The 14,305-nt window shown below is 45.7% G+C and overlaps 2 protein-coding genes across 2 annotated transcripts in view; both read left to right on the top strand.

Moving 5' to 3' along the window:
- The window catches only part of kiaa0586 (KIAA0586 ortholog), a 32,010-nt gene that overhangs the window by 6,974 nt on the left and 10,731 nt on the right, over nucleotides 1-14,305 (top strand). Inside the window, exons 8-10 of the mRNA XM_069152786.1 lie at nucleotides 12,407-12,554; nucleotides 12,858-13,387; nucleotides 14,014-14,086. Coding sequence (XP_069008887.1) covers nucleotides 12,407-12,554; nucleotides 12,858-13,387; nucleotides 14,014-14,086 — 751 coding nt within the window. The remainder of the gene's footprint in view (nucleotides 1-12,406; nucleotides 12,555-12,857; nucleotides 13,388-14,013; nucleotides 14,087-14,305) is intronic.
- On the top strand, nucleotides 1,621-7,848 carry irf2bpl (interferon regulatory factor 2 binding protein-like). The gene has a single exon (XM_069152787.1). It carries the CDS (start codon nucleotides 1,918-1,920, stop codon nucleotides 3,925-3,927), a length of 2,010 nt encoding a protein of 669 aa, XP_069008888.1. The 5' UTR covers nucleotides 1,621-1,917; the 3' UTR covers nucleotides 3,928-7,848.

The raw sequence follows: 14,305 nt of genomic DNA, 5'->3' as shown, positions 1-14,305 counted from the left end.
TCAATTAATTGATTATCACACCAGATAATTTTTTTTCCTGTGCTCTGATGAATCGACTCGTCGTCTCCGATGTTTCTCCGCGCCGGCGGGAAAACGTGAGCAGAAAACCTCTGGAGGCAGGGACGGAAAATGATCTGAAACACAAAGAGCTCCATCGAGTCTCACTATAGGCACTGAGAGACAGAGGCGGGGGTGTGGGGACGCAGAGATGTGAAACCTGCCTAGCAACACAGACACCTCTGCAGCAAACAGTCCACCTTAAACTGCTCTCATCTTTAAAAAAAAAAAAAAAACACATCGGGATCATGAACGGAGTAGTTGTCTCATGAATACCTACACCCTTTGGTCATGAATTATTGCTTCTTCTTTAAAGATTATTGCAAAAGGGAGTCGACAGATTTGTTGTTACCCCCCAGAAAAATATCTTGGATAATTGGGCTGTAATGATATTTCAAATGAATTACTTATTATCACACGTTTTCAGTTGTTCAGCCTATTTAAATGGTGAACTTGATGTTCCTGTGACTGCAGCTGCAAATATCATGAACAAGTGTTTATATATATATATATATGTATATATATATATATATATGTATATATAGACTGAGAACAAAACATTGGACTAATATCAAGTGGCCTTCTATGAGACCTGATATATATATTAATTTTAATGACAAAGTCAAACTGCCTGAATGCAGCTGGAATTCGCCAAAAAGGCATATTGACGAGCTACCATGCTTTCTGGGGGAACTTCCTTCAAGCAGATGAGACAAAACTCAAGATTATCACGGCATTCTGCAGCGATCGGTGTTAGAAAGCCATCTCGGCCGTTCCAGTGGTGGTTTTAGCCGTGTATTGGGTCAGTGTGCTGTTGGAGGACCTTTGACCTGTGACTGAGAACAAAACATTGGACTAATATCAAGTGGCCTTCTATGAGACCTGATCTGAATCCTGTCAAACATCAAAGGGAAGAGCTGAAACATGCAGTGTGGAGAATTAAACCCTCTTCAAACCGGAGACGGCTGGTGCAGTTTGCTCCCTAAATGGCTTCACTAAACGTCTCGTTTTTGTTCGATCGACTTCCCAAATCCCAGAAACATTCAGTTTCCTGTTTATTCTCACGTTCAAGAAACCGGAACATTAAATCTTTAAGGCGCTTCCTCAACAAATTATAAAATGAGATCCGTTTTGGTTAATTAATTAGATTACAATTAACAGATCTCTCGGGTCGGTTTTTATTAAACTCAAGATCAACGCCCTTGTCATTTTATTTCATCTACTTTTATTCAAAAAAAAAAAAAAAAAAAGAATCTCTGTTTTTATTTTTCTCGTGCGTTTGTCTCAGCTGTCACCTGTGTAACACTCACCTGCAGGAAAGGTCCTGTGTCAACGCAGATTGATTGATTGATTGGATTTCGGAGTGAAGCCTTTAAACAAGCAGCAGGACTGAGTTAGAGCGAGCAGGGCTTCATGACGAGGAAGGGGGGTGGGGGCTGACACAGGTGGAGGAGGATGGAGGGGAGGAGGGCAACAAGTGGCATCATGCAGGAGGAGGGGCGGTGACGTCACTTACTCTACCAGGTGGCATTCCTGGAGTTGGGGAGGAGAGGGAGGGGGGTCACAATCCAAATTCCTCAGCTTCCCTGGGAGTGATGCATGCAGGGAAAAAAAAACACCTCCCTCCTCCTCCTCCTACTCCTCCTGCTTTCTCCACCACCTCCGTTTCTGCAGCACAACACGGAGCTTCAGCAGCAGCAGCAGCAGGAGGAGGAAGAGGAGGAACAATAACCCGAGAGGAGACTCCGCAGTCTGTCCGTCTGTCATTCCTCCTCTCTCGGTTCTCTTTCTCTGATTTTGCGGGGGAGCTGGTGAGCCAGCTCCGCGGAGGAGGCAGGGAGGGAGACGGGCAGAAGGAAGATGTCCTCCCCGCAGGTCTCCTCGTCCCGCAGACAATCATGTTATCTGTGCGACCTGCCCCGCATGCCCTGGGCCATGATCTGGGACTTCACCGAGCCCGTGTGTCGGGGCTGCGTCAATTACGAGGGCGCGGACAGGATCGAGTTCGTCATCGAGACAGCCCGCCACCTGAAGCGGGCTCACGGCTTCCAGGAGGGCAGATCCACCGCAGGCGGGCCGCCGCCGCCTCCGCAACAGCAGCAGCCGGCCGTGGCAAAGAGCCAGGCGGTGTTATTGACCGGGAAAGAACCGGTGGGACAGCTGAACCACCACCACCAGGCAGACGGTTCGGGGAAGTCTCAGCAGCCCGGTTTGGACCGGTACTCGCTCGGGGCGGACAGCCGGGCTCGGTTTGACTACGGCGGGCACAGCAGCAGCAGGCTGCCTAACGGACTGGGAGGACCGAACGGGTTTAAATCGGACGATGGACCACCGGAGCTGAACCGACAGAGCCCAAACTCGCGGAGCAGGAGTCACGGGGGGCTGGTGTCAGCACCGGGACAGATGAATGTACCCCCGAACCTGCTGCCTCAGACCCTGCTGAACGGACCGTCCCCGCTCGGCATGGCGAGCAGAGCCCCCCCGCAGAGCTCCATGGTCGGTGTCTCCCTGCCCGGTCAGGCTGTCCTCTCTGAACCGGGAGGGAAGCGTCCCGCGTCGGTTTCCAGCACGGACCAGGAGCGGGAGCTGAAGGAGAAGCAGAGGAACGCGGAGACTCTGGCTGAGCTGAGCGAGAGCCTCCGAAGCAGGCAGGAGGAGTGGGCGAGCAAGCCGAAGACGGTGCGAGACACGCTGGTCACTCTGTCCGGCTGCACCCCGTTTGACGTCCGCTTCAAGAAGGACCACGGGCTGGTCGGCAGGGTGTTCGCCTTTGACGCTGTGGCCAAACCCGGCATGGACTACGAGCTGAAGATCTTCATCGAGTACCCGAGCGGCTCCAGGAACGTGTTCTCCAGCGCCTCGGGGGTGGCCAAGCAGATGTACCAGGACTGCATGAAGGACTTCGGCCGAGGATTGTCCTCCGGGTTTAAGTATCTGGAGTACGAGAAGAAGCACGGCTCCGGGGACTGGCGTCTCCTCGGGGATTTATTACCGGAGTCCCTGCGTGTTTTTAAGGAGTGTGTGGGGGGAGACATGCTGCCGCAGCCCTACATTGACGGCAGCTACCCGCTGCTCCCCACCTCGCTGGTGCTCCCCGGCCGAGCTTTGGCTTCAGGCAGCGGGGGCAGTAGCTCCAGGGCCGGGGTGAGGAAGAGAAAGGCGTCCCCGGAGCCGGACTCTGCTGAGGGTGGCCTGAAGCTGACAGAGGAGCAGCAGAGGCAGCAGTGGATCAACAGCCAGACCGAAGCCCTAAAACTCTCCATGGCTGCAAGCTCCTTCAGCGGACCGCCGCCTCCGCTCGGCCCGGGACACCCCAGCCTCTCCTCCCCAGAGTCCACCGCCGCTCCCTCGCAGAACGGACAGTCTCCAATGGCCGCGCTCATGTCAGTCGCGGACACGCTCGGGAACGCGCACTCTCCCAACAAGGACAGAGACTCGGTCCACTCCACCACCTCCTCCTCCAGACACACCAACAGCAGCCCGGTGTCCCCGGCCTCCGTTTCCGGCCAGAGGCGCCTTTCGTCCCGCAACGGAGACCTCGGTCAGTCCGCAGGTGGCATGGACCAGGTGCACACGCAGAACGTGCCTGACTCCCCCATGGCCAACAGCGGGCCTCTGTGCTGCACGATCTGCCACGAACGCTTGGAGGACACGCACTTCGTGCAGTGTCCTTCCGTCCCCAACCACAAGTTCTGCTTCCCGTGCTCCAGAGAGAGCATCAAGGCCCAGGGGGCCTCCGGGGAGGTGTACTGCCCCAGCGGGGAGAAGTGCCCGCTGGTCGGCTCCAACGTGCCCTGGGCCTTCATGCAGGGGGAGATAGCCACCATCCTGGCCGGAGATGTGAAGGTAAAGAAGGAGAGAGACCCCTGAGGAGGAGGAGGAGGAGGAAGAAGACTATTCCAGTCATTAATGTGAACCACACAGTCAGTCTGCTGCTGAGCCTCAAAACCTGACTTTCCTCTGTCTGTCAGTGGAGTGAGATTATTGATCTCAATCAATCAATCAATCATCTTTTGTTTTCACTCATTTCTTGGATCAAAAATCACATTGAGGTACCTAACTGAGTCTTTTCTTTCCCTGCTCTACTCTCTAATACATGTTAGTGTAATAATTTATTACAAATTAAACAAGCAGAGCTCAAAAACTCACTGATTATTTGACGGGAAACTGATTGGCGACTATTTTTATATATTGTTTTCAGTCATTTTTCATGTAAAAATTCCAGAAAATTTAGGCTTTGCTGTTTTTCTTTTGGATCATTTCAATATTTAAATTGCTTTTTTAATAGTTTTAAGGTTTGGACTGCTGTTCAGACAAAAGAAAGCGTGGTGAAGGAGTCACTTTGTGCTCTGAATTTTTACAAACAATTGGTCGAGACAATAATCACCAGATTATGAAAACAATCATTAGTTGCTTAAAAGCTGTTTACACATGAATCAATATTGATAATCTCATGATGAATCATATGCGTAACTGTCATTTATTTGCTTGGACTTATTTTACTTTTAATACTTTTGAGTACATGTTCTTGTTTACAGTTTGGGCACAGGATATTACTTGTAATAGAGTATTTTTTACAGTGGTGTTAGTACTTTTACTTCAGTAAAGTATCTAAATACTTCCTCCATCAGTGTGTCTACATGTTGTTGTGCTGTTGTGACCCACTGCAGCACGAGGCAGAGTCGGGAAAGCTTTAATATTCCTGTCTGAAAAATCCACAGGGTTGCTCTGATTCCTAAACACACCAAATGATGTTGATAATCGCTGTTTTATCGTTCCAGACTGCAGAGCTTTGTCTCCTTTTTCTCTATAAGATTTATTGGGCTGAAAAATCCATTAAAAGGCACTGAATTTTAACTCCTGCAAAACAAAGCAGAAAACGGGCTTTAAAAAAATCTTGCAGTTAAATTCTGCAAAGCCATCTATTCATCAGTCCAAAACTCAAAGACACAGCATTTGTTATCATGTAAATATGTACATTCTGTAGCTTTAAATGAAAAATGACTGAATCCGTTTTTATCAAAAATCATTGCGGATGATTCAAATCTTGACGGGACATCAGTTGACTCCTCGTTGCAACTCGAAAAAAGAATAAAAACCTTTTTCACTGGTTAATCCATCCAGCGACTTTCTGCTGCTCATCTGGATTCAGGCTGCATCAATTTCTATCAATCATATCATATTAAGAATTATTGTAACATTTTGCCAGAATTGTGATTAAATCACAGTTTATTTTGTTCCTGCATGGTATTCCATCAGACTTTGATGGGGAAACTCATAAAATTACATCCTGTGTTGTGTTTTGGAAAAAATCTCTGGTTTAACTCGGTGACGCTGCAGAAACCTGCAGCCTGCTCTGTAACGTCAAAGTTTTATTTACACACAGAAAAATAAAATCCTCAGAAAGGTGCTGAGAGTGAAACTGATGAAATGAGCAGGTTGGACTGTTGCTGGTAAATCTGTTTACGTTTTGCACTAATTATACATTCAAGACTGACTCAATATTATAATAGACGAGGTTTAGGTCAAAAATATTACACTTAACAAAAACACGATAGTAAAGGGATGTTTTATCTCTCCACCACAATTACATACTGACAGCGTGGAGAAATGCAGACCGATAAAACTTGTTCTGTCGTGAATAACAAAGGCCAAAATCGTTGAACAATTGTTCAATGAAGCCCTGAAGTTTAGATTTGCATATTGATTTAAGTCAGGATGGACAAGTGCTCGTATTTATCCCCCTGATTCATCTCGATCCAGTGGCAGCACAAAGTCCACACAACTGGAGATCAGTTTTTTTTTAATTTTTTTTAATCAAAATTCTTAATTTTCTGTAAACCTACAGAAATCTTCTGCAAATTTACAGAAAGTATAATGAAACTAAAATCCCCCAAATTACCAAGAAAAGTCCAAATTGTATCGGTTCTGATAATTAATCATTAAATTAACCATTGAATCAAAAGTACCCACGGAACATTTGAGGACGTCACCTCGGACTCTGGTTGACATTTTAAAGCCTTTACACACTCCGGGTACGTTAAATAAACGGCACAAAAAATTACTCGTCTGCAAATATTTTGAATCAGAAGTCTTCATACTTAAAGCGATGTGAATTTTGCGATAGTTTGTCAGAGAAAAGTTCGAATAGATCCGTGTGAGGTCAATCTTCAGAAAAATGAGAGAGTCAATATCATTGAGTCAGACACAAACAATCGACAGTCACCAGGAGCCGTCATGTGGTGTCCGTTCCACTTCCGCACGATGTGATTGGTTGATGCCTTTTCTCACGTTGGGAAAGGTCAGAAAAATCAACCTTTTTTCTGAAGTTTTTTTTTTTTTTGATGCATCACGACAAAAACAATAGTTTAAAAAAAAAAAAAAAAAAAAAAACTTGCAAAGTAATCGTAGGAAATAAATGCCCTCAGTGTGTAAAGACCTTTAGAGAATACGTGACCAACTGAGTAAACAGCAGCAGATAAATTGAGTGTAAAGTTAAGCAGTATCGTTTGCTGGTTCAAAAGAACGTTTGTATAATCTGTCTCTTAAGACGGGCGAAACATATTGAAACTTTGAATGGGAACTGGATACTATTATTGTCTAATGACAAAAAATGGTTGAGCCCCAAAAAGGTTTCTTGTATATCAAAAAGTTTGGGTACAGATTCATCAGAGACTGAAATATTTGAGGGGATGGTCAGCGTACGATGATATTTAAAGAGTTGCTGCAGTCTTTCCACACCTTTAAGATCAGATGAAAGAATCACTACTGGAGAAACGATGAGAAAATGATTGATTGGTGTTTAAAATTACCAACAATTTGGGTCAATAAACTTCTCTTTGATACAGTGAAGTGCAGGTTTCTCGTCCACTGACAGATTTTCCTTCCAGATAAAAAGCAGGTATCAAGTAATTGTAGAAGACTTGACAAATACATGAGTGAAATTATGTTTAAACAATGCTTTGAAAGTTTGTGTAATTTGTACATTTATTATCTAGTTTAAAAAGCAACCTTTATTTAAAGGTTCAGTTTATAGCTTGAAAATGTACCACAAGCCTGTACATCTAAAAGTTTCGGGCCGGATTGATCAGTGACCTAAATATATAAGACGAGATCGTCAGCGTACGATGAGAATGAAAGAGCGCCGCCTCGTCTTCGTTAACCCATTTTAATGAAGACATTAGGTTTTTCGGCTGCAGTGAAGGAATCGTTTCAGGATGGAGGATTTTTTTTTAACATATAAATATTCTACATGTGGATGTTTCAGAAAAAGTTGTCGTGTTGTTGTGGAGGTGACAGAGGTGTGAACAGTGATGTTGTGTTTAACCAGACAGGTTCAGAGAGTGAGACAGGTTTCAGTCGCTGTAACACAGACTTCTACATCACATTATAAAGTCATGTATGTAAAAAAAAAATTAAAAAAAATCATTACGTTTTTCATTTTTTTTATAGAAACTTATTTAATTTTTTTAGCATTATTTTTAGAATTTGATTTTTTTTTTTTATTTTTTTAATTGGTGATTGAGAATTTATTAATTTAAAGTTTTTTTATTTTCAATATTTTTTTACTGCAAGAAAAATGATCTGTTTTTCAGTTAAAAAAAAAAAAAATTATTCAGCTGACAGTAATGCAAGAACAAGTCGGCCTGTTTCTGTTTATTATTATTTTTTGGTATTTTCTGTTTCTGTAGTGGCAGATAAAAATGATAGGCAGATGAAACAAACACAATTGATCTTGTAACGTGCCTTGGAGCTGAGTCAGTTGTAATAAATTCCATTGGTATGAACCTTTTCAGTAAAACGTGACTTTTCTTTCTGACTGAACAACTTTATTTAGGAAATTCTGTTGTTGCAGGTCTTCGAAGAAGTGTACGAAGATCTCCCAATCTGTCAAAAAATATTTCCTGTGTTTGATTTATTTAATGCGCTGGGAACATCAAAAAGCTTCAACAAGATGCACGTTAATATGATAAGTGTTAAAAACAGTCGGGCGACAATAGGAGCTGAACTTCACTGCTTTCATTGCTCCAACCGAACTGCTTAATAATTATCTTGTATCAACAGCTCTGGAAAAATGAAAAAGTAGAATTGAAGCAGTCAGAATCATCAATTTCTTGTTGCTTTTGGCTGTTTCACAGATTTTCTCTGCTTCATTTCTGCAGTCAAACCCTCAGAGACTCTACGAACTCATTTTCGCTCAACGTGCGTTCATTTCCTCCGTATTAGCGGAACGCGTTACAGGAGCCTTTAGAAACTCCGGCAGGTGAACCCGGGCTGACGAACACTGTGCTGACTGATTTGGTGGCAACGCTTCTGTTTTTGCAGGGTAACATAAAAGAGAATATGTACCATCCTGGAAACGTTTACCCCCGTTTGCCTCGCCATCGTTTGCTGGCTTTTTAGCCGTAGCTAAGCTGTGTTTGTGTTTGTGTCGTATTGTAAACATTTGATCTGGTTAGTTTGGGGTTTCACGTTGCAGTTGTGGGAGCGCGCTAAAGAACTTTGGGGGAACTGGGTACTTCAGGAAGTACTGAACCAGACGCCCTGTGCTGAACTGTTTAAAATGTGTTGAAGCCTGCAGCATTTTCCCCCACAAAAAAACAATAAGGCTGCAAGCAACCCATAATGCATCACTCACCGTCAGAGACGATGTCACACTGATGTTCTCGCCGTTCACAAAGAATATCTAATGTTGTGAAACGTATGTTGCACTTCAATACAAGACAACATCACCAATAGCAGACCAGTGCGGTGGGTCCCCACAATATGTGATACAAGTGTACACGCACACACACACACACACACACACACACACACACACACACACACACACACACACACACACACACACACACACACACATATTGTGGGGACTCCAGGTGGTTTCCTGTTCAGAATTTGAAGGCGCCCTCACACACACTCACATCACTGTTTGTGCACATTAGCATGCACACAACGAGCTGCTGCACTGTGCCAAGGGCACCTTAAGCGTCACACACACACACACACACACACACACACACACACACACACACACACACACACACACACACACACACACACACACACACACAGTCCAGGTGTGTTGTTACCCAAAGAGAAAGATCTGCAATGCAGCAAGAAACCAAATCTACAGCGACGATACTGACACACTACTGATACTGTACGACTTCCAGGGCTGCTGACACTGTTGCTGGTTTACAGGTAGAATCAGTACCGTGTTACTGTGTTGACTCTGACTGCAGGTGACGCATTCAACACACGACGACAACGTCCCGATCCAAACAGGTGAAAATGTGCACACGCTCAGTTCAGCTCTGCTGGTTTCTGATTGGTCGACGAGGCCCTCGACGTGATGTTTTTCTGTTTGTGCTGCAGTGAAGCTGCAGACAGGCCGACAGACTCCACACTGCAGTCTCCCTCTCTCCAGGACTCTTCCACAGCTGCAGCGCTTTCCCCTCAATCTGACGGCAGCTCAACGGGTTTTCCTAATAAACGTCCCGCTCCCTTCGGCGCAAACGTAACTTTCAACGCGGAATAAGTGAATTAATATGGACACACTGTGACGGAAACTGTTTAGCCGATCTGCTCTACTGGAAGAACCCTCAGAGGACCATCTGTCGTCTTCAGAACGTACTCAATCACAAATAACAGGTCTCTGAGTTCACCCCCCCGGCCCCAGCTAACATCATCCCCTACAAGGCTCCAGCCTCTTGTCATGAGAAATGCCACCTGTCTCGCCAAAAGTCACGCGGGGTCAGGTCGAAAGGGCAAGACGCTGGCTCCGATAAACAGCTCGTAAACGTACGCAAGAGGCTTTTACGCACGAACGCGCGCCGAGCAACCTGGGAGAGACGACGACGTGACGCTTCATTCGGACGCAAAAAAGAAGTGTGTTGTGTCATTTCTGTTGTTGTTTTTGGAGAACGTAGGAAAGAAATAAGCAAAAGCGTGTCGAAATTGCGAGTTGCTGTCCTTCCTGCTTTGCTCCCCTTTTACAAACAAATGACCGCATCCACCTCGAGGTTGGCCGTGTCGTGAGTCTGAGCTGTTGTTCTGCTCAGCACAGTTTTTAAATTGGATATCTGAGTCAACGTAACCTTTTTTTTTGGTCGGCTCCGACCAGCCGGGCTGTTCTCGCGTCGGCTGAATGTTTTGCGCTATACGTGGGCGAACGTCGAACGAAATAAGCGAGGTGCAAGTGGAGGCAGAGATTTGGGATGCGCCCTTCAGTTTCATTCATCTGTGCCTTTTTTTTTTTTTCTTCTTCTGTTTTTCTTTTTTCTGTCTGCACATCAGTGCAGTCTCCCAGCCTCCTCCTCATCCTCATCCTCATCCTCCTCCTCCTCTGTTGCCGCGGAGGATACTGCGGTTGCCACGGTAACCGGCTTCCTGGTTGAAAACATCATTTATTCAGGAATGTGCTGAGGAAACAAAGAGCCGGAGAGAGAAAGAAAGGCGTGTACAATACTGATCGATAACTCGTTGAAAAAAATGACAAATGGAATCGACCGATAGCGTAACGTTCGTGCCAATAAAGCCCGTTTGAGTGTGAGAGCGCAGAGTCGAGGCTGTTCCCCTCTCCTGACTCACCCCCCCACCCACCACCCCCCTCCCATCATCTCACGGCGCCGACTCCATTTATAGACGGTGATGTCAGCACTCTCTTTCTCCTAGCATCCCCAGTGCCCCCCACCCCCACTCCCACCGTCCTCACACCTCGAGTGTCTCAACACGACTCAGTCTCTACCACACATGCACACGCACACACACTCTCTCTCTTCACCCCCTCCCCCACATCTGTGACTGACAAATGAGCTGCCTTCGACCCTTCTTCAGCAGCATATCCCCCCCCCCCCCCCACACACACACACACACCCCGCAGATGTCTCCGTCTCATTGTGTCTTTGTCTCGTCTGATTCGTTGACTACAGGTGATGCTACAGATCTCATTTGGTCCTCTGCGTATTTATGACCGTTTGAGTCCACGTTGCATCCGTGTTTTGGATCCACATTTAGACCAACTGTTCTCTTATATTCCCCCTCGTTTATCTTCATTTAGCGCACACTGTCCCACTTTTACCCCCACATGGGTCTGCTTTGGGGGGGAGGGGAGGAAAGGGGATGATGGGAAACCACAAGGACAAAATGAAAGAAAAGGTTAACACACACAGCATTAATATTCATCTCCACCCGTTACTACAACGCTCATGAATTATTGGTCACGCGTAAAGGTCCACAGCGAGGAGGAGGAAGAAACCAGAGGAGTAAACTGAGGCCTGTCTCACCTCCTCCTTCTCCTCGTCTTTCCTCTCTGTGAATGGAAGCTACTCTCCATCCTCCATGGTAAACCCTGCTCACTGTCACCATGGGAAACCAATGAGGCGTTGCCCGGCAACAGCAGCAGCAGCAGACTGTCTGCAGCAGCTGTTTGTGATCATTTCTGAACAGCTAAATGACAGAGCAGGAGGTGATAGTAGCAGCCATTTTATCCCCACCCATCACCTACACACACACACACACACACACACACACACACACACACACACACACACACACACACACACACAGACACACTATGGTGTCCTCTGATTGACTCCAGATGCAGCAGACCGTGGAGAGACTTGGTAAACACCAGACTGCTGCTGCTGATGGGCTTTTCCTGCTGCGTGTGTGTGTACTTATTGTTTGTGTGTTTCCCCAGTGTAGATCATTAAATGAAAGTAGGAACATTTGGTCGGAGGTTATTGATGATATGACCTCACTGTCAGAGGTTTTCATTGTTTTGACTCCTGATGAGTCGGAGGCGAATAGAGTCTGATATATTTTCCTGTGGCGCTGATGTCGATCAAGGGACGTAACTTGGAAGACTCACTCACGAAGGTTACTGCTTCCTTCGGCTCTGAGCACCTCGCTGTGCTGCACTCTTTTTGATCGACCCTCATTATGCAGCTTTTACTCGGTAATTAACGGTCATTCAAGCCAAACGAGTTCACACAATGCTGTTTTGAATTTAAGTGATAAATCACTCTGTATTTCACAGAGGATTGCCTTCTGCTTTCTGGTGAGAGGTTCCCGGGTGAATGTATACCGAGGATGCTCTTTGGGCAGAGCACTAGAAACTTCCATCGGCGAAATCGGCTAACTTCTGGTTTGGCGATATGCTGACTGAAAAAAGGGATAAAATCGTTTTCGACTTTCCAAAATGTTATATGACGGAATGGATGGAATTCTCAAAACAACTTATCCACCGTTCATCTAAGTGCGTGTTCACAGCAGGGAGGGACACTGACTGACTTTGTGTCAGGTTCATTTACATCTTATTCTCTGTGGGTATGTTTTAATTCAGGGACAACCGGTATATTCGTGGTGCTTCCACAACGGAAGGAAGTCACCCGCAGTCTTTGACCCATCACAGCCAGGAGGCGGCGAGGACAGCCAATGAAGTGCTGAGGGAGATGAGACGTTTGAAAACCGAGATGAAGACGCTGCTGACGGTGAGTAGACATTAAAACTGTGGCAATAACATTCCTGTCATAACAGACGGAAATTATTTAAAAAGATATTGGCAGGATGTTTGAGCGAAAAGTAGACATGGGAGACTCAACTTAGGGCAAAAACCTGCTCATAGCTGGATTGAGAACCCCTGCGATGATTTAACAAGTCCATAAACACCTTCATGTGACTGTTTCGAGCGATTATGCTTATGCCAGGTTGAACCTGGTTGATCGGAACCTGATGTTCATATTGGGAGTTTGTTTTTGTCTTGAAGTGTGAATGACTGTTTTTTTTTCATCCAGCAGTCAGAAAACTATCTGGAAAACACTAGACCTGCACCGGACCACACGCAGTCCCGACAAAACCAATCTCAGTCCCAACTATCCAAGCCCCATCAAAACCAGTTCCAACAAACCCCATCCCTACAGACCGATTCCCAACAAAACCACTTCCAGTTACATCAATCCCAGCCCTTAGAAAACCACCTCCAGTCCCAAACTTTCCAATTCCAACAAAACCAGTCTCACTCCAACCTCAGGTCCCAACAAAAACACTCCAAATCCCAAAGTCACCAGTCTCACCAGACGCAGTCCCAGCAAAACCGTCCCCAGTACCCCCAAAGCCTGTTCCATCGAACCCAGTCCCAGCCACCCCAGGAGTCCCAGTCGGTCCATAAGTGGCCTGCGGTTCCTTCCACGCTGGAGGAGGCCAGTCAGGTTCTCCGTCAGGTCCGCAGACAAAAGAAAGTTCTGGAGGAGAACGTGGAGTCTGTGCTGAGAGCCAACAGCGGGGAGGTCCTGCACTGCCAGCTGGAAGCATTGGCTGCTAACAGGTAGCTAACACTTCCTGCTTTACTGTCAGCAAGTCCTTCTGTAGTTGACTTAAAAAACTATTTAAAGAAAAAAAGTAAAGCAAAGATTTTATTAACCACAAATGTGAATACAGTTTATTTCTATTTCTAAATATATTCCTGGAAATTTTCCTCATAAATTTGATATTTAGCTGTAAATTACTGGATGCTAACAAGAAGTCTGGTTCAGTTTGGTAGTGACGCTAACAAATGGTATCGTGATTATTGATCAGCAGAAACTGCAATTTATCAATTCTATGAGACAATTCATCATTTTCACTTCAGCACTGAGTGTGTGGTTCAACACATAAAACCGTCACTGTTTGTTTGGTGTTGATTGACAGCCGGCCTCGGAGCAGTTTGCAGGTGGCAGCGGGCCGAAGCTTAACCCAAACATAATTTGATTGGCAGCTGTCAGTCTGATGAGACACCGTTACTCTCTGCTTCTGTCGGTCTGAAATCTGTCTGTCAGATTCACATCACTTTTTTTTTTTTTAATTCTCCTCGCTTTATCAACAAAGTTTTCTCCTAGAAAATTGAACATGTCACTCCACAGAATAATTTTATACAGAGGTTAAAACCTAAAATTGTCTCTGTGTCCATCGCAGAGACTGGAGCGAGGAGGTTCGGATCAAGAAGACGGTGGACGCCTGGATCAACACTTTAACCAGAGACATCCAGGTGAGCTCCCAGCATGCCGCACTGAAGTCCTGGAACAGCTGGAAAGCCAGAATCAATCATTATCAGCCCTAATCAGGTCATTTCTGTGATTCAGCCTCCTCCTGAGAGTTGAGTTCAAGAAATCAGTGAAATGTGGCACTACTGCCACCATGTGTTCTGTCTCTGATATGACAGACTTTCAAAGCTCAGTTTCCCCTGAACGCACCACAACTACATTAC

Source organism: Embiotoca jacksoni, unplaced genomic scaffold (assembly GCF_022577435.1).
Source record: "Embiotoca jacksoni isolate LCO1_2020_lvr unplaced genomic scaffold, fEmbJac1.0.p SCAF_18, whole genome shotgun sequence".
NCBI classification, from domain to species: Eukaryota; Metazoa; Chordata; class Actinopteri; family Embiotocidae; genus Embiotoca; species Embiotoca jacksoni.
This window is presented reverse-complemented; position numbering and strand designations above follow the sequence as displayed.